We start from the raw sequence: 20,234 nt of genomic DNA on the forward strand, positions 1-20,234 counted from the left end.
CTCTGTTACTGGCTGAGCCACTGTTTATTAAACGGCAGTTGAAAAGTTTGCTTCTTTTTTTGTGGGAGGCTGTCATGTGTTTCTAATAATAAATAGCCAAATATATTCTGAGGCAAGACAAGATTAGAGATGTTTTCAGCGCAGCCCCTTTTCCTGAATAATTGGCCGAAGCTCTGGCACTACAGCTTTATTCATCTGTGCGGGAGAATCTTTGCCCTGAAGAGAGCTGGCTTGTTGGGATCAGAAAGGGCTTACAGAAGAGGCTTTTAGCATCAAAGCTGTGAACTCCAAGCAGACACAGGCTGCTTCTCTGTTCTTTGGAAATGAGGGAGCTTGGCATCGCGTCTTCACAGCCGGAAAGGATTCAGCATCACTCCTTTTTCCAAAGAAGTGGATGGAGGTGGCATTTCTCTTCAGGTGTCTCTCCAGTGACCTGTTTGGTTTTGTTTCAGAATATATTGACTTAAAAAACAAAGTTTCACCTGTCTTATATCTGAATGAATTTTGGTGGGGGCAGGGAATGTAACCTCTACATATATTTCACTAGGTACTAAAGTTTCTACATGACAAAGGATTCCCTTATGGGCATCTTCATGCCTCCAATGTGATGCTAGAAGGGGACACTTGCCGGCTGCTAGACCTTGAGAATTCCTTGTTGGGCCTTCCTTCCTTCTACCGATCTTATTTCGCACAATTCAGGAAAATCAATGTAAGTTGCTGAAAGTCATGAAACAGCAGGTTCATGTTTAGGTATCAGTTATCCCCATGGCAGGACCCATGATATGCCCGTGTAAGAAATATGCACTAAGCAGTGAAAGGTGCAGTTGTGGTAAGGCAATGCTTATTGGCCCTGTTTTTTCCACAGAGCACCGCTGTATCTCCAGGAGACTAGTTGAGATGGTAGCTGGGACCAGGAGAGGTGTAGAATCACTGATTGAAAAACCATGGAGGGTAGGACCAGGACCACTGGTCAGAGCAATACCTGTGAGCTTTTACAAAAGGCTTTGGAATTGGGTTGACAGTACCGATTATAAGTGGGGCTGCCCATGGGCCGTGTTTCTCAGCGGAAGCCTGCGACAGGAGCCTCGGGATTCACAAAGCCAACGTGAAGTTTGAACATTCTGCTGCCCTCTTTTCTTCCACAGACATTGGAGAGTGTGGACGTTCACTGCTTTGGCCACTTACTGTACGAAATGACTTATGGACGACCACCAGACTCAGTGCCTGTAGACTCCTTCCCTCCCGCACCGTCTATGGCTGTCGGTCAGTATGGGGTTTGGAGGGGTCTTCTGGGCCCTGGTAACATGCATAGCTACTCACCCCATTTCCAGAGTCCAGGGAGGGCCCAGAGGAAGTTGACATGCTCCACAGCCAGAAAGTCTTACTCATTTGAAAGTGAGCTGACTAACTTCCTTAAATGCATTTTGCTGAAAATTCAGATGGCTTGTCTATTTGTCGGGCTCTCTGAAACCTCGGGGATATTTTGGAAGCAAGAGGATGTAAAGAGAACTGTGGCCATTCTGATACAGAAGCAGAAGCCAGGAGCAGGCAACTTGAAGCCAGTCTTGGAGACTCAGGCAGGTGTCAGGAGTAGGACCTGCAAGGAACAAGAGAGCCAAGGGCTGGACACCTTAGAGGAGGAGAGCCTGGCAGGCCCAGAGCTGGGAAAGGCAGAGAGGAGTGCAGACACCTGGCACGTTGGGTCCAGGAGCTCTGCCAGCATTACTGAGGGGGCTGAGGAGAGGGGGGTGGTTGGGAGGCACCTGTAGGAAGAAGGGATGTAGGGCCTGGTGTAGACCCATCCAGGGGCCCTTTCATCCCCTGCACAGCCAGCTCTGCCAGAGCAGGGAGAGGGGAGGGTGGAGTAGCTCTTGGACCACTATGCCTTCTAGGCATGCAGGTCAGCCCCCCACCAGGGTTAGTTTTGTGTCAAATGAGGTAGTTCCAGAGAACAGGCCCCGAGACTACTTTGGGATGAGTCTGAACAGCTGAAACTGAACAGTGACCTGCAAGTGGAAAAATCTGGCTGGTTTTGTTTATCTTATCCAAGGTGTTGGATGGTGAGATACCAACAGCTGGCATTTCGTGTGCTGGTTTTGACTAAAAGCAGACAAGCATCGAAATGTCTTTCAAGTTCAGAATTTTACTTCTGTGTAGTGTTTACTTCTCTTTTAAGAGAGCAAACACATTTATGAATGATATCTTGAATCCTTCCTCCAATTATCTCTGAAATATATTTAGCTTTCTGTCAGCTTGTGGTTCCTGAACCGTTTCTTTTGAGTCATCGGTAACATCAGTGCTGCCAGCGTCCCCCTCCCCACGTATGCCATCTGTCTGTGCGTGAAGAGTTTTGACACTGTCCTGATCACCCCGCAGACAGTTGTTGCAAAGCGGTGTCAAACTTTTCATCACCAAGTGGATTTGCCAGCATGTTCTGTGGAACTAAAATGTGTATCTGTTCATTTCAAGTGGCCGTGTTGGAGTCTACGCTGTCTTGTGAAGCCTGTAAAAATGGCATGCCTACCGTCTCCCGGCTCTTACAGATGCCGTAAGTCAATCACACGCCTTGTGTAACCTTCATCACTGTGTCGAGCACCAGACCACTAACCCGAGTGTCTGGTACTGGGAGAGGACGTCTGGGTCCTCGCAGAGTCACCGTGACCTGCTTGCTGATGGTCACTTGCCGCATGATATCCTGACCCTTCCTTATGACATCTCTGCACCGTAGTCTGATCTTGTAACGTCAGTGCTGTCTTCACATGCGTCTCTCCCTGTCCGTGTTGGCATTGTGTCGTGGACACGTGGCAGCCCCCGATTTGGGAAATAGTGAAGCAGGGGCCGCTCTCCTTGTGAGCCTGCTTCAGTGCACCACCTGGCCCGCAGCTGGGCTGTTTCACTAGTCACTGGCCTGGGAGGGTCTGGAGGAGGGCAATGTGTCTTTGGCCTCCCGGGCACTTGCTTGTTCATTTACTCACCTGGTAATGTTTATTTAACATCTGACGTGCACCAGGCACTGTGCTAGGGGCCTCGAGCTCAGAAGACGTTCTCTCTTGATCAGGGTTATGAATACTCCGTAGTGCTCTAGGGCCTTTCCTTTAGGTCTGTTTTCTGTCCCTTCATGGAAGAGGAGCAGGGAGTTTAAGAAGCATGTATCTGAGGTTAGACACGCCTGGGGGTGGGCCCAGCTTAACCACTTCTACCCTGGTGACCTTGGGCAAGTTTGCTAACCTTGGGAGCTGAGTTTCCACATCTGTAAATAGGGATAGTCATAGTCCCCACGTCAGAGAGCTGTTGGGAGGGTTTAATGAGATGATTCCTAGTACAGTGCCAGTTACTTAAGTGCTCATTAAGTGTTAGTTATGTTTAATATTGATTCAGCTTATACTTTGTGCCCTGTAATGTACCTAGTGTTTTGTGAACAGATGTGTTCAGGAAACAGTAATACGGGCAAACAAGGCGGGGCCACTTGAATTACATACAGCCAGAGCTCAGAGGAGGCAGTGATAACGTCAGGTTCCTTGTGTTTAGGGAGGGTCTGCTCCAGCCCCGGCGCCATCCTAGGCCCTGGGCGGGCCGTGATGCACACAGCAGCCCCGAGCCACTGCTCCGTGCCTGTGACATTCCAATGTTCGACTGATGCTGCCACCATTAGTAACAATGTAAGCATGGAAAAATAGATCTAGTCAGGGAAGCAAAACTATTTTCACACACGCTTTTAGAGCAAATGCATTTGTAGTTGTGGAACAGCCTGAATCCACTTTAACTTACTTGGTTTCGTCTTTTGCACCCCCTCTAAAGCTCTTACATTTTTCTCCCAGTCTTCCAGTTCTAAAGGGAACCCAAATATTTTTCCTTCACTGAAGTCTTTCTACCCTGTGGGCTTCAGCCTTGAGACAGCACTTGGAGAGGTGTGAACTATGTTCATTTAAAAATGTGTTGTCTGGAAGTAAGTGGACCCTTGGCCTTGAAAGGGAGAGTTGTGTCTCCACGTCCAGGCCGCCTAGTGGAGAAAAGTTAACCCTGTCCTTTCTACTTGTGATGTAGTTCCTGTTTTTTAAAAGGGGGGAAAGTTCAAGGAAAGACTTACTTGGAGCCATTTGGGCACCACCCAAACAACTGTTTAAATTCTCTGACCTGTTTAGCCAAACCAGTTCAGAATTCCTCATACGATTGTTTTTAATAACATACTTTTGAAGAGAGAATTGATATTCTCCGAAAGCGGCTATTTTTAAGAGAGCATGAGAAACACTACTTTTCTTAAGGGAAAATTATTTTTTGTTAGATTCCAAACAGAACGATTCCTTTCTATTTTTTTCTGCTTAGGTCTAGAATAAATTTTATCTTCCTCTGGGGCAACAAAAAAAAAAGGGAAACCAAGTCTTCTGTTTAGAACTATCTACTGTATATATTATTTGCAATATAATATAAATAATAAAGCAATATAAATATAATAAATAATTTGCAAAATTTTCTTCAAAGTGTGAATTAATTTACTATACAGCATGAGAGGACCGTTGCCCCTTGGTGGGGGCATCACCTCCCCTGCACAGCTGACCCGGTCCCCTTGGTGAGGTCTGAGGTAGTGGGGCAGGGTTCCGGAGGTCACCTTGGGTGTCCCGGAAGCTCCTTTGAGTTTGTCGATAAACATGAAATGAAGGGTTAGGCCAGGCTGGGCCAGGGCTGGGGAATGTGGTGGGGACTTGACTGGCCAAAGATGTCTCATGCTGCTTTGATCCTGTTCTGAGGGTATTTCTGGTTTCAGAAAGACATTTTGGTTTGTTTCCTTTCGTTACAGATTATTCAGTGATGTTTTGCTAACCACTTCCGAGAAGCCACAGTTTAAGGTAAAGCAAATTATATCATCTCTTTGTGACATAAATGTTAACTTTGAAAGTGAGTGTTTTTTTAATTAAAAAAAAGAGAGAAGGTACAGTATTTATAATAAGCATGGACTGAGGAAAAACACACTTAGGAGCGTTTTTATTTGGGGACCTTACTGAGCAGGACAAGCTAGGAGACAGGCGCTCGGATACCCTAAGGAGCTGCTCTGAGGAGGCAGGGGAGGAGCCAGGATCTATGTGAATTTTTTGCTGGGAAAACCGGTAGTCAAGTGTAAAAAGACTACTGCTAATCACAAAGAACAGACAACTGAAGTTAATGATTTTAGTGCTTTTCTGAGTATGAAAGATGCAAGAATATGGGGTCATTGAAATTTTCCCTTAGATAAGCATCTTAACTATCCAGGGTCCTGTGTATCCAAAGCACAGAACACTTCCTGGTTTTCTCCATCCTGAATCCCCTCCCAGGGCGAACCTTTGGTGGGCATGTGCAGTGGGTTCCAACTTAATCCTTATAGAATAGGAATGGTGGGCAGCACTTTTTGTTTTACATAAAGAAAAACTGAAAGCAATCTAAATATTCTACAATTAGGAAAGAGTTGAATAAATTTATAGTGTATCTATTTGATAAAATGTATTTTATCTAATAAAGGTAAAATTTATGAACACATTGTAGTAGCATGGAAAATGATTATTATTTGGGCTAAGGGGAAAAGCAGGATATAAAATACAGTGTGTAAAAAAAATACGTTTGTCTAGACCAAAGACTAGAAGGAAGTACCCTGAGAAGTAACAGTGATAAGTGGTGTCATGGAAGGAGCAGGGCTTTGGAACCCCGTCAAGACAACAGGTTGATGCCTTACTTTGCTTTTGTGATACCAGCCATTTGTTTAAGGCAGGATTTCTCAGCCACAGCATTTGACACCTTGGGCTAAATAGTTCTTTGCTGTGGGGGCTGTTCTGTACACTGGGGGATCCTTAGTCTGTACCTGCTAGATGCAAGTAGTACCCCTACCCCCAGCCCCACGTTGTGGCAATCAGAAATGCCCCAGGACACTGCCATGTGCCCCCTGGGGAGGGGAGGGGCAAAATCAGCCCCTTTGAGAGCCGCTGATCTGTGTGTTTCCTCAGTATATAGAACCAGTGAGTAATCCCAGTCTGTGGTCACTGGACAGCTGAGACCATCTACGTGAATGCCTAGTTCAGCTCCTGGCCCTCCTCAGGGCTCACTGTTGGTTGGTTTGAGTAGCAGAAAGAATGGTAATTCGCTTTCTCCTCTCTGTGTTCCAAAAGAACCTGTAATACTCTTATGATGAAATTAAATTTAGGGGGGGAAAAAGAAAGAAAACCAAAAACTCAAGGTGGGGTCAGAAGGTTTATAGGCGAGGGAAACGCTTTCCTCTGTCCTGTTTTGCCAGTTAGGGGAGTTCTGACATTAACAGCTTCTTCAGATCTGAAGTAGGAAAGAAAAGCTTTTAAACTGATGTCTTCGTTACTGAAATTCTTTAGGAAGTGTATTCGGTTCAGCCTTGTAAGTAAATATGCTTTCCCCAGCCTGAGTAGTCCAGCCCGGGGGGTGTCATCAGTCCTTGTGCATCCCCTAAGCCAGAGTCTGCAGCAAAGACGCCGTGATCTCAAAAACCAGCGTCTTTCTCTTGAATATCTTTCTTTCTGGGAAGGTACACAAGAAATTGATGACATTGGTCGCCTCCATGGAGGGGGACTGGGTGGGGTACTTGTTCCTGTGAATGTATCCTTTTCATGCCTTCTGAATTTTAAACCCTCTGTATCACTGCTCCAAACTTATTTAAATGTAAGTTTTTTAAACAATAATAGAGACAAAAAGTTCAACATGATCTTGTTGTCTGTTTTCCAGGCCTGGGCTCCTTATGATTTGAAAACTAATAAATTAAGAAATGACAGGCGCAGAATCACACCAAGCTATTGTTAAGAGTATCTTTCAGCAGGAGAAATCTTAATCTTACGAAATTCAGAAAATAAATATTTCGCAGAGAAAATCCCTCTGGGTTATAAAATATTACAATTACTTAAATTTGTGTATGTGTTCCAATAAGCTTTGTATATTATTCTGTTTTTAGTGATGATAAAAACGTCATGTAAAATTTATCCTCCTAACCATTTTTAATTGTACAGCTCACTGATATGAAGTGTGTTCGCATTATTGTGAAACAGATCTCTAGAACTTTTTCATCTTGCAGACTGAAACTCAAGACCTGTTAACTACACCTCTCCATTTTTCCACCCCCCATGCCCTTTGGCAAACACAAGTCTGCTTTCTACTTCCATGAGTTTGACTACTGTGGATAGCTCATATAAATGGAATCATACAGGATTTGTCCTTTTGTGACTGGCTTATCTCACTCAGTGTAATGTCCTCAAGGTTCATCCGTGTTATAGCACGTGACAGAATTTCTTTCCTTTTTAAGGCTGAATGATATTCCACTGTGTGTATACACCACATTTTGTTCGTCCATTCATCTACTGATGGACATTTGGGCTTTCTTCCATCTCTTGGGTCTTGTGACTAATGCTGTAGTGAACATGGGGTACACTTTGATATTCTGCTTTCAATTCTTTTGGACACATACCCAGAAGTGGGATTCCTGGATCATGTGTTTATTTTCTGTTTTTTTGATAGTTACCATCCTAATGTGTGTGAGGTGGTCTCTCACTCGCATTTTGATTTGCATTTCTCTAATGATTAGAGATGTTGGTCATCTTTCTATATGCTTATTGGCCATTTGTGTATCTTTATTGGAGAGATGTCTGTTCAGGTCCTTTGCTATTTCTTTCTTTGATTTTCTGCTGTTTATTATTTTTCAGCTTTACTGTGGTATAATCCATTTTTTGTGGCAAGTCCATTTTTAATTTGGTTACTTATGTTTTTGTTTTTGAGTTGTAGGAGTTCTTTGTATATTCCGGATACTAACCCCTTATCAGATACATGATTTCCAACTGTTTTCTCCCATTCTGTGGGTTGCCTTTTCACTCTGTTGATTGTTTCCTTTGATGTGCAGAAGTTTTAAGTTTGATGTAGTTCCCTTTGTCTGTTTTAGCTTTGGTTGCCTGTGCTTTTGGTGTCCTGTCCAAGAAATTATTGCCAAATCCATTATCACGAAGCTTTTGTCCTATGTTTTCTTCTGGGAGTTTTGTATTAGGTCTTAGGTTTAAGTCTTCGATCCAAATTTGAGTTAATGTTTGTATATGGTGTAAGGTAGGGCTCCTGCTTCATTCTTTTGTTTGTCGATATCCAGTTTTGCCAGCACCATTTATTGAAGAAACTGTCCTTTTCCTGCTGTGTGCTTTTGGCACCTTTGTCAAAGATCATTTGACCATATACATGAGGGTTAATTTCCAGGCTCTCTATTTGTTCCACTGGTCTTTGTGTCTGTCTTTATTGCCAGTATCACACTGTTTTGATTACTGTAGCTTTATAATAAATTTGAAATCTGGAAATGCGAGGCTTCCAGTTTTAATGTTCTTTTTCAAGGTTGTTATGGTAATTTGAGGTCCATTGAGAATTACTTGAAATACTTGAAACATGTATCTTTTTGTAAATGCGTTAGTTTTATATATTTATTGCTAAAAATGCTAATGAGATGAGCGTGTTGGGGACACTGAAAGTGGCCAGGATAGGATTCAAGTGGACAGCCTGTATCTGGTTTCATTCCAGATGTCCTCCTTCTTGCTGACCAACTGTTTCTTTATTCAACCAGGACTTGAGAAAATCTCTAGCCATTTTACTCAATAGATAATGTACTTTCTTTTCTTTCAGATTCCCACAAAGTTAAAAGAGGCATTGAGAATTGCCAAAGAGTGTATAGAAAAGAGACTAATTGAAGAACAGAAACAGGTAAACTGCTAATTGTCCCTCACTGCCTTTTGATCTTTTAGAGCCCCATCCTTTGATGGGGTACTCACAGTGATTCAGTTTTAACTGAGTGTTCATTCCATAAACACTTCTTGCACACTTGCTCTGGATCAGGCTCCAGGTTCAACGCTGCAAGGCAGCTGAATACTTCATAGTTCTGCCCTCAAGGAGCTCAGCCTGGGGGAAACAAACATGTCCCCCAAAGATGGGGTGGACTGGGTGGTGGGGTGCACACGTGCTCCATACTCCAGAGGTGCTGGGGACCACGCTCATCTTCTGTAAAAGACAGAAAGGAGGGGGGAACTGGGGGAAGAGAGAAAGGTCTTCATCCGCTGGCATGCTCTTAGCCTAGACATCCAGAGCCAAGCCTGGAGGCAGACAGGCTGAGCAAGGAAAGATTTTTCATCCAAATAATTTGATTTGGCAAAACATGTTAGAGATTTTCATTAGTACAAGATATGCTTACATCTGTGGTAAATTGTGGTCTCTTAAAGATCCACCAGCATCGAAGACTGACGAGAGCTCAGTCTCACCATGGATCCGAAGAAGAAAGAAAAAAGAGAAAGATTTTAGCTCGAAAGGTAAGCCTGGTGTCTCTTTGAGTTCTTCCTTGGAATTCTTGACTACATGTGAAGGAAGTTCTAGGTTAATGGTGCTCGTTTACTTAATGACTGATTTTGTGTTATATCTCCTTGAAAGCTAAAACTATTTCCAGACGACTGGTTTGCAGCTTCTGAAAAAAAGCCATATAATATCAGCAGAGAAATGGACCATAGAGTTTCCTGGCTTGCTGGGCTGATTATGGCCTTAATGTAATTGTGGAGAATGACTGGCCTGAGATAGTAAACTCAGCTTTCTTGGTTTTATTTCTCCCTTTAGTTTTGGCTTGTGGTTTCTTCGTTGCATTAAGTTATAAGGCCAGATATGATAGCTAGTTTAACTATGTGCCTGGAAAATGTTTTTGTTCTAACTTCCAGCTTTGGTGTGTTTAGTTTACGCTTTGCTTTTCCAAAATCCTCTCTCTTTTATTTTTAAAGAAATCCAAACGATCTGCTGTTGAAAACAGTGAAGAGCATTCAGCAAAATACAGCAACTCCAATAATTCAGGTAACTGGGTATAGTTTATAGTGGGGCCCAGGTCCCAAATGTCAGGACCAGGAGTCAAGAGTTCTTGGGTTTTGGTGGCCAGAGACTGGGCAGTGTGGTGGTGAATGCAGAGGACAAAAGAACTCTGTCCCCAGTGAAGGGTTGCAACAGCATTCAGAGGCTCACAGGACTCAAATGCTGGAAGGGACCTCACAGGTTCCTGGGGAACCCAGCATCTTCACTGACGGCAAGAGAAGGTTGCCTGGTCCAGAAAAAGCATGCAGCATACGGGACTATGCAGTTTATTTTAATGTAAATAAGGGTGTTTACTGAATTTCAGGTAAGAAAAAGCCTAGGAAATCCACAAACTGAGTAGGCTAGTTGAATGTGCCTGCTGGTAAACTAGAACTTCTGCAGAGAGCATTGCTGAGTGGCTGCAGTGGGGAACTCTTGCTTCCTTTGGGGAGGCCTCCACTGGACTGTCCTGCATCTCTGTGTCATCTGTACTGCTGTGACACTGTCATTTGTCGTTCATTACCCAGGGACAGGGTTTGGGTCTGGAAGAGATACTGCAGCCAATGGCGTAAGCCATTGGATTGCGCAAAGGTGGTTTCACACCAGGCGGGCTGTGGGGAGCAGTGGGAGGCACCGGGGCCTGGGGACAGAAGCGTCCCCTGCACTGGGATGGAAGCCTGTGGTCACCAGGTCTAGTGCCTGAATTCTCTGTCCCGCCTGGCCCTTTACCACATGACCCACACACTAAGCCAACTGCAGGTTCTCAGACAAGGGAGCCCAGCTCAGGCCAAATTCCAGATGCTTTCTTTGGTCCCCACGAAGTTTTCTCTGTGTTTTCTCTTAGCAGGATCTGGGGCCAGCTCACCTCTCACATCGCCGTCATCGCCGACTCCACCCTCTACAGCAGGTTAGTGATGAAGGCAGAACCACCTGCCTCCCGCCCCTTCTCCACCTGTGGGAAAGAGAGTGGGGCTCTTTCTCTTCTCATCTTGGCCCGAACATTTCAGGGATTAGAGGGGACCAGCCTTCTCCAGAGAAACCAGTGTGAGTGCAAATCAGTGGTGTCATTTGGGAGAGCTGAGGGTCTAGATTTCCAAACTCGGACTTCACGGGGAGTGGAATAGTTGGTTTCAAGGCCACTTACCACCCCCTACCTCCAGCTCACTCTCTGCTGAAAAGGCTCACGCAGGGCTTCTCGGATCAGAGCTTGTCTTGGTACACGCTCAGCTGAATAAAACAATCGCGCTGCTGCCTGGGGGCCCTGTTCTGCCAGAGCCTTCTCCTCAGGGAGCCCGGCCAGAATGTCGATTTTGTCACAGAGCAAAACCAGTGAAAAGCCTAGGTATGGGAGCGAAATACCCACTGGGTTTCTGATTTCCTGATAACTATTTGTGCTCTGTGCTGCTCTGCATTTAATCATCTGAATATTTCTCTGTGGCTAGCCAGCCTTTGTTTTGCCTTTGTGACTTAAATCAGATCCTATGAGTTTTATTTGAAAAATGTAAAAAGAGTTTATTTTGGGGGATACTTATAAAAATAATCTCTTATTCTGTGCAGTGGCCTTGTAATGCTATCTTCCTTCTTTACTTTTTGAACTAATACCTCTCTCCTAACCATTTTGCAAGCCCCATGAAAGCACATTGGGGTACCAGTATCTCCTTTCACTTCTTAAATGAACCAGATGTTCTAGACATCAGAGGAGCTGGTTCTGCCACTCTAAGCTTGTCGGCTGTGCTTGGAAGAGTTGCTGCAGCTGTCTGAAGGGAGAAATATTGGCTGGGGTTGATTTATGAGTTGATAGTACTGTATTCATTAAGGCTTAAGATGGCGCCAAGGAGCTATCAAGAGCATTACCCGACTGCTCTCAAAGGCTTCTAACTAACCAAAAAAAAAAAAAAAAAAAAAAAAAGACAAGGAAATGTAAGGGGACTGGTTTGAAGGCCTTGCGTCTGGCTGGTTGGTGTCTCTCCTTGCTGGCCAAGGCTGATTCCTGGTTTCCTGTGAAGTGTTCTGGGGCCAGGACCTGTTCTACCAGCAAAGTACCTGACTCATGGGGGATAATATTCTATTTCCTACCTGACTTTGTCAGCAGATTTTGCAAGAAAGCCCCCAAATATTGATTAAGACAGAAAATAAACTTCCCAATCTTTTGTAGAGGTGACCTGTATAAGCTGATGAGAAATTTCTGGAGATTCACTGCCCAGATCATGCTGAGCCATTTTCTAGGTGATAGGATATTAATTTCATATCACTTGGATATATTAAGGAAATCGGAGTGAATTGATAGTGAGAATGCATGAACCCGTTTTTAACAAAAGAGGTATCTGTTGAGTAGTGCAGGGTGGCACCTCACTGTGTGCGTTCAAGGCGGTCCTGGAGGTTACTTGCCAGTTTTCATTTTTAAATGCCTTGGGGAATTCAGTCTCTTTGCATCTTTTTGGTGAGCGCTCTAATTTACCTGAGTTCTCATTGGGAGGGATCTCATACAGCAGCAGGTTTGCATGAGGTGAAGTAACTTTTAGAATGAGAAGAAAAAAAGGAATCTTTTGTCGCGTCAGTGTTGGAAAAAACTTTATCTGAGGTGAGAGGGAGTAGCTGGGAAGATGGTTCCCTATCTGAAGGGGAGTCATGAGGATTCAGAGGGAGAACGTGTGAGACCCCAAGCACGATGCCTGGCAGAGATGCGAGGTTCTCAGCAAATATTGGTTCCCTCACTTCCTTTATCTCCTTTAATGTTTTGTTGATGAAATTTTGCACTCAGCCCCAGAGATTGTACTCTGACCTCTGCTGGGCATTCGTTGTAATACGTCTCATAAAATTGTAACTAGCATCTGCCTGTCAACTTAGCATCTCAGGCCCTAAATGGGGCACCCGTGGTGAGTTTATTCATTCAGCTACTCAAGATGCATTTATTGAGAGCCTGAGGTGTGCCAGGCACTGTGCTAAGCCCTGGATCACAGAGATGAGCAGGCAGACAAGGCGTCAGCTGGGATGGAGTCACATTGCCAGCACCTCTCAGGAGCTCCAAAATGATAGATACAGTTCAAGCAAGTGCTTTCCTCGGGGTCCGTCCATGGTGTTTTTTTCTCTTGGTAGTTTCCCTTTTTAAATGGAGAATCTCCGCCTGGAAAAACTAGTCCCTCAACAAAGCAACTTCTTGAGCTTCTGTTCTACACAAGGCATCAGGGAGCTACTGTGCCAGTGCGGGATGCTGGGTAAATCCTCGTGGGTGGGTTTGCATGGACGCACTCTGCCTTCAAGGACTGTGCTGGGTGAGGGCGAGGTCTGAGTCTGGGGGTGGCAGCTTCTGGCTGGGCAGCCCCAGCCAAGACATCCTTCCTTCCAGGACGGGAGGCCAGACTTCTCGTTGGGCTCATCTTTCTCCTTCATGTCTGCACGCTGCCCATCTTGTTGCTGGAATCACATTTACCCAATTTATATCTTTACTTCTAGGCCAGGTTTATGGTTTATCTGGGAACCAAGTCAAGGATAGTGTCTTCCAGCTTTATGAGGAAGTGCAGTTTTCTAAAGAGATGAAGGAAAATTCTTCATTTTCAAGGGCTAGTATTAAAAAGGAATTCCTGCTGCAGGTAGCATCTCAAGCACAGCTCGGTCTGGGAGCCCTTGGGAACTACACCTTGGGCCGGGGAACCTAAACTGGAGGGTCACCACTTGCCCTCCCTGTGCTGCAGGTCCCCTCTTTGTAAATGAGGATCCACGCCTCCTCTCTGGTCCACAGTAAGCCCTCGGTACACAGTTAGTTCCTGGGAGACTTGAATGAGTCACTTTCCGTGTCTGGGTTTTGGTTATCTCCTCTGTAAAAGGCAAAGCGCTGGGGGTTAGAGGACACCATCTCACAGTTCCTTCTAATCAAGCATCCTCTAAACCCACTGTGGACCCTACCCTTTGGTAGTTTGCTCAGCAATAGATCAACTTAGGCAAGTTTGACAGCACTACCTTCCTGAAAGTGTTCATTTTAAGCACGTACATGGTAGCCGAGGGTGGTGTGTAGCTCATTCGCTTTCAGGATGCGGCAGAAGTGGCAGATGTTTCTAAGTGAAGGGGTTGTACTCTCCTGAGCCCTTTCCAGCATTTGTGTAAGGACGGGGCCCTCTCCCGTTTCTCACTGCTCCTCCCTGCCATGGGGTCTCTTCTTGAAATCTTTACCAAATTGATGGAAGAAGTATCATTTCCTTAGGTCTGCTGGTGATTCCATCAGGTAGGGTGGGATTCTCTAAAACTTTTTTTGCAGTGATAGCATTCCTAGCACTAGGTGTTCTGCTAACGCTAACGTTTCCTGCCTGTAGAACATCACTCTTTCAAGCACTTTAAAATACTTTGCTCTGACTTATTTCATGGTCAATGTCACCATCTGGTGTTTGCACCCTGTATTCATAGAGCTGAGTGGTTTCAAAGGTCCTAACTTACACACACACAGGTATTTGCTCCTACTCTTCCTTTGGGAGCAGGCAAAACTGTTGCCTTGCTATTGTATGTGTTTAAAAAAAAATTGCAAAAGAGTATTTGGAGAAAGCTTAGTAAGCAGGAGACCCAAATTGTTATTGTTGTTATTAATAATCATATCTAACATCTTTCAAGTGCTTATTTTGTGCTAGGCACTGTTCTAAATGATGTATAGTTATTGTATTATTTAATCATCATTAATACCTTCCTATCCAATGAGCATGAATTATACTTACAGCTCCATTTTGTAGACAGAGAGCTTGAGGCCCTAGTGGTGTTAAAGGACGCTGACCAAGGTCACACTAGAGCCAGAATTCAAACCTGGTTCTGTCGTTGCTCATTTACCAGATTTCTACTGAGTGCCTGCTCCCCCAGGTGCCCTCCAAGGGCTGTGCTGTTAAACCCTGTGCTTGTCTGGCATGAAAAGATCCCCGAAGGAAGACTCAGAAACCCTGGGCTTGGGTGGTGGCTCCACCACTGTCCAGTGTGACCTTGGACAAGTAGTTTCCATTTTCAGAAACTGTCTTTTAAAAGAATTCCTGGTCTTTAAGAGGTAGGAAATGTACACAGCAGGGCTTCATGAGCAGTAAAGTGCTATCAGGCATAAGCTATGAATGCAGTGCAAGAGAATTCTAGCCCTTCTTCCTTGCAGTTTATGATTTTAAGCAGTAATTTTGAAGAGAAAGAGCTGACAGTAGAAAACCCAGTCTATAAGAATGACAGGAGAGCTGGAGGAGGGGAAACAGAGCCTTGTGGGCACAGAGTGACTGAGCACTTGAATAACAGGAAGGAAGGTTAAAAAGAAATAAGGCACAAACTATTATGTATAAATAAGCTACCAGGATGTATTGTACAACACAGGGAATATAGCCAGTATTTTATAATACCTACAAGTGGCATACAGCCTTTAAACATTGTGAATCACTCTATTGTGCACCTATAACTTATACAATATTGTACATCAACTGTACTTCAGTTAAAAAAATTAATTAAAAAAAAAGAATAAATAAGGCACAAGAAAAGAGATGAATTTATTTAGAATGTCAGAGCTTCCAGAATTTATGTAGCCAGATCAAAATTTTAAACCCATTCTAGGCTCAGAATTGATGTCTCTGGCCATAAGAATTGCCTTTTTTTCTCAAAACTATGTGGACACAGAGCAGTCACCATCTTTTGAGATGAACGGGTCTGCCCTGTACTGCTTCTCCAAACAGTGTGTTGGTTCTGCTCTCCTGCCAGCTTGCAGCCTCCTCCCTGCTTCCAAGCCCAAGTGTGTGAGCCCCTCCCCCAGGTTCCTCAGCTGGTGGGGTGGGGTGGGGCGGGGCAGGTCCCCAGCATCCTCCCAGAGCTGCCCCAGGTCAGTGGTCAGCCTGCCCTGCCCCCACATGGACATCATTGACCACCCCCCTCAAGGGATTGCAGTGGGGCGACTGGTTCATTCGGAATTCTGGAATTCAATGACAGGGAAAGTGTTATCTTTCACAGTTAACCTGGAATCTAGTCAGTTAAAAAGAAGACGGGAAAAAATGTTTACTATTTTTTAAAAAATGTTTTTCTAGCCTTAAGTAAGCTAATGCTAGTCACTGCGCTGTTCAGCCTCTAGACCCCAGCACCTTCAGGACGGGGGCCCCATGCTCTTGCCCAGGGGTCCCCCTTGGATCTGCCCTGTGCTCTCAGTCTCCCCATCTTTAAAGAGACAGATCTCCATTTTAGATCATAGGAGTTTTGCTTGGAGAAGTGGTGAGTTCTAATTTTTCTGCCCTCTTGATAAACTGTCCTTTTTAGTAATAAAACTAGATACACTCCCAGTACTCATCCCACTTTTTGGGGGGAGGTAAAACCTTGGTGGGTCTTCTGAAGTGAGTGTTGTGCTTGTAAATACTAAAAATAGCACCTAAATGGCTCAGAAAAAAGAAAAAAAAAAAGAATGAAGAAGAAAGTGACTCATTGGTTACTCTATTATGTGTTTGCCATGTTCTAAAAAGGTCACAATTGTGTTTACAAACCAGTGTTTCTTGTGGTTAACTTAAGTATGTCCTAGTTTGGCAGTGAGAATAATCAGCATGTGATTCAGACTAATATTTTATGATCTCTATTTGATTAAATGACACTAAAATCTGAATAATGACTTGTGTCCCCTCTCTCTCTCTCTTTGCTGTTTTCAGTAGAGCATGCACCATTTTGAACGTGAATTTTCGGTAATGTAAGCTATACTGATTTTTCTAACTTTAAAGATGCTCTGTTTCTGTATGTGAAATGGGACCCAGTGCGTCTAGCTCACTGAAATGATGAACAAATGGGAAAGGAGATTCAAGATGATTTCCTTATCTGCACATTTAAATGAAATACAGCATCTTTAAAAAGCACCCAAGTAACTTCATTTACATTCATTTCACTTTCATCACGACCTTCAAAATCTTCATTTGCACTCTGATTTTGGTTTTAAAATACAGCTCTAAAATCTGCAAATCAACTGCATGGCATTTCGGTATCTTTTAATTTTGGAAGCCAGCATCTCAAAGTCCTGCTGCTGCAAAAACGTTGGTTCGTTGTTACCCTGACGAAGGGGAAAGGGCGTGGGGTAGTTGCCTTCTTGTCACGGGGAGGCAACTTACTGGCTTTTATAACTGACAACAGGGAAAAGCAGTTTTGGTTTTTTTTTTAAGCATCCTTAGTAATACTAGAGCTGAAACAGGAGAGCAGCCTCCTCATCTGTCTGAGGTAAAAGCCCACGGCAGTTCTCAAGAGCTGGGGGAGCTGCCTGCTTCCAGGGGTCGCTGCCCCTCCATTCCCTCTCGAGGGTGGCTGGTAGGTCTGGTGTTGGCCTGGCGGCCACATGGCCTCCCTGCCTGTGTGTGTGTGTGTGTGCACCACAGGACAATCCAGACCTATAGACACTGGTAGACTGCCCACTGTCAGAGCTGGCCCAAGGAAAGGGGACCCTCAGATGTCCTCTCCACGAGGCTGGTGAGGATGTTTCTGGCAGGGAGTTCCTCCCTAAAGCTAACCTGTGCTCCTGCTGCAACAGTCTTGCAGCCTGTTCCAGGGCCTCTGCTGGATTGCCAGGGATTCTGGGGAGGGTGGAGTAATTGGCTTTCAAGATTTTGTCTAAGAGAAGGTGAGATTGGAGAGATCAGGACTGACCTGTTATCATTGTTGATAAGCTGTTTCAGAGCATCCCTCATCCTGGGTTGTTGCAGGCCAGTATTTTTCAAAGCTGGGTGAATTCAGCTGGCAGTCAGTCTAACATGAAATCTGTCTGGTTTTGTCTGAGGCCCTGGAATGAGGGCTGCGAAAGGCCTCTGACGAGGTGGCGCTCACTCACATTTGGGGAGCGGGGGAACTCAGGCAGTAGGCAGTTGTGCCCAGGCTTGTCACAGGGCAAAGAGCCAACTCTGCATTTGGCCCTTGTTAACATTTCCCCTGCCACATCACTACTAACGTATTGTAGCTTAAGCCCTACTGAGCCTTTAAAGGAATTTTGTGGACCATACAAGAGGCAAAAAGGAAAAGCCCCCCCCCCCCCCAAAAAAGATAGGGTCTGTAATCAGGGACTGTGAGTCCCTGGGTCTGTGATCCTGCCTCTTCCAGTGTTGACCTGCTGACTCTGGACCTCCTCTCCCTTCCAGAGGGTTCTGAGCTGTCCCTTGCTCTAATCCTGTGTCACCCTAGTTGTCGCTGGCCCAGTGAGGAAAGGTGAACCTCATGGGACACTGGGCTCTTTAGGAACCGGGCCGGCCCTCTGTGAGGGGACTCAGGTTACCTTGCTCTTCCCCCTTGACGAGCAGCCCCTCCTTTTCGCACAGCCCTCAGCATCCCGTTTGCTTTACAAGCACAGGTTACCCTGTGGCACTTTCGACAGTGTGTTTATTTATGCTGTCTCCATATTTAGAGAGATTCATTTACAGTGGTAAGTTTCAGCCTTTACTTGAAAAATAAAGATCCATTTACCAAACACCACCCCCAGTTCCCAGTCTCTGGGAGTGAATTTGCGCTTTTAATTTTGAGTGCCTGGTAATGAGGCCAAAGTCAAGGGTTGGTTCCTCATGAGAGCCACGCAGTTTAGTTCTGTGCCAAGATGGCAGCCTGTACCCAAGTCCGGCCCCTGAGGTCCATCTGTAGCCTCCCAGGGTCCTGGGTTAGACGGGTACCCAGTCTCTGGTTGGCCAGTTTGGTGCCTTTAGCAAAACAAAGTGCTGTTGCAGCCCAGTGCCTGTTTTCTCGTCTGTAACCCACACTGACTTATGCCAGGGTCAAAGCACAAAGCTTGGAGGCAGAAATGCTGGCGCTGCTTCTGGTGCACATTGGGCCCTGCTTGTCAAGTACAGATTCCACTGCCCTTTTCTGGCCATCGGGTGAGAGTGCTGGGGAGAGCGAGGGGCAGCTGGGAGGCGTGGGTGCCCGCCGAGTCCTCCAGGCTCTCCTAGTGCTGCAGTTGAGTTGCAGGAGTCTCCAGAGCCCATCTCCCCTCTTCCTGGTGTTTCACTGGCCACTTTCCAAGAACCCCCTTCACAGGAATGCTTGTTCTGCCTGCTCTTCTCACCTCAACAGTCATTTCAGGTCTGAAGTCCCTTTTACCTTCGTAACCCTGTAACACAAAGCCAGGAACATTTCCCCATAATCCACCATGACATAGAACATAGTAGAACTTCATTCATCAGTTGTTACTATATAGAACCAATGAAAATTGCATTTTGTTCATTTGTCTGTATTTAATGTTTGTTTGTTTTGTTCTATTATCATTGTTTGAAAATTCCAAGATTGCAGAGCATGAGTGTGTGTATCTGTGTGATTCTTTAATTTCAGCTGCCTTAGGTTTGGGTAAAAGATGTAAAGGAAGGTAAGTGGTTTTCTATGAAATGCAAGACTTTAGCCCATTGCCTGCCACACTTGGTAAAAAGGATGCACTTACTGAAGTATTTTATTGATGATCCTGACCACTCATCCATTTAAACTCAAAACAGTAATTGGTATGTTGACCTGTTACCACCACAGCTCAGTGGCAGTTTAGGGGGGAAAGCCACTGGCAGAATGTCTCACTGGGGTAGCCCTAGAACGGGGTAGAGGGAAAGGCTAAAATCGGAGAGGTGGAGTCACAAGGAAGTTCGCAGGAAATGAGGCAACTAACTGCGTGGCACAGGCAAGTTCTTTAAAGCAGGCCTTTTTCTGTGCTTAGTAATTATTTTGTCCAGAGAGAACAATTCATCGATGCAAAACTGTAAAATTCAAGTGCCAAATGTTCATGTGCCTGGAAGCTAAGGGAAGTTTCCGGTACTGATCTGGTTTCCTTCTTGTCCACCAGGGTAGAGCTGGGCAAGCCAGTTTCCCCTGAAGCTGCAGCAAAAATGTAGGGCTAGTGCAGCTCCATCTGTCCCTGGGTTGGGCCCCAGTGGGAAGAAGGGTGCTCGAGGAAGACGACTCCTTGAGAACACCGCTGCTGGAGAGAGAAAGCCCCCTGCCCTCTGCTGTGCATTGCGCACAGTTATTAGCATTTTATATTTCTTTCATGCAACCAAATAGGAAATGATTATTCAAGACAGATGTCCCTGGGGAACCCATAACCCAGCAGGCGATGGTTCCTTGCCAAGAATCCTAAGTGTTTTCTCCATTTTACATTAAATCACATCCTTCAAAAATCGTGTGTGTTGGAGCAGCTAAAAAGCTGTTCATCCCTCACTAGTAACTGGTATTTGGGTAGCCCAGCTCTGTGCATACAGATGTCTGTCTTTAATTGCTAGCTCAGGAGTAGGTGGAGCTGCCTGGGACCTGGATAAAGTAGCTAATGGAACTTTTCTTTGGGGACTATTTTTAAAATTTGGAAATGGAGGTAGAGCCTCATCTCTGCAGAGAGATTGACAGTAGGTGCAGTTTCACATAATCCATGATAGTTATTCAGTCTTTCTCACATGACTATTATTTGGGAGAAATGGCAACCTTTA

General features: G+C 45.0%; 1 protein-coding gene across 8 annotated transcripts in view; it reads left to right on the plus strand.

Moving 5' to 3' along the window:
- Positions 1-20,234, plus strand: part of PXK (PX domain containing serine/threonine kinase like) — a 71,362-nt gene that overhangs the window by 49,645 nt on the left and 1,483 nt on the right. For 2 of the 8 annotated variants that reach the window (XM_072941558.1, XM_072941564.1), the window contains exons 10-17: positions 548-709; positions 1,146-1,263; positions 2,470-2,548; positions 4,796-4,844; positions 8,635-8,712; positions 9,225-9,311; positions 9,768-9,837; positions 10,676-10,738. In XM_072941558.1, coding sequence (XP_072797659.1) covers positions 548-709; positions 1,146-1,263; positions 2,470-2,548; positions 4,796-4,844; positions 8,635-8,712; positions 9,225-9,311; positions 9,768-9,837; positions 10,676-10,738 — 706 coding nt within the window. Of the gene's footprint in view, positions 1-547; positions 710-1,145; positions 1,264-2,469; positions 2,549-4,795; positions 4,845-8,634; positions 8,713-9,224; positions 9,312-9,767; positions 9,838-10,675; positions 10,739-16,460; positions 16,499-19,101; positions 19,136-20,234 lie in introns of all 8 variants that reach the window. The other 6 variants (XM_072941560.1, XM_072941565.1, XM_072941563.1 and 3 more) reach the window with 6 other exon arrangements.

The sequence above is a fragment of the Vicugna pacos genome, chromosome 17 (genome assembly GCF_048564905.1).
Source record: "Vicugna pacos chromosome 17, VicPac4, whole genome shotgun sequence".
In the NCBI taxonomy this organism is placed as follows: domain Eukaryota; kingdom Metazoa; phylum Chordata; class Mammalia; order Artiodactyla; family Camelidae; genus Vicugna; species Vicugna pacos.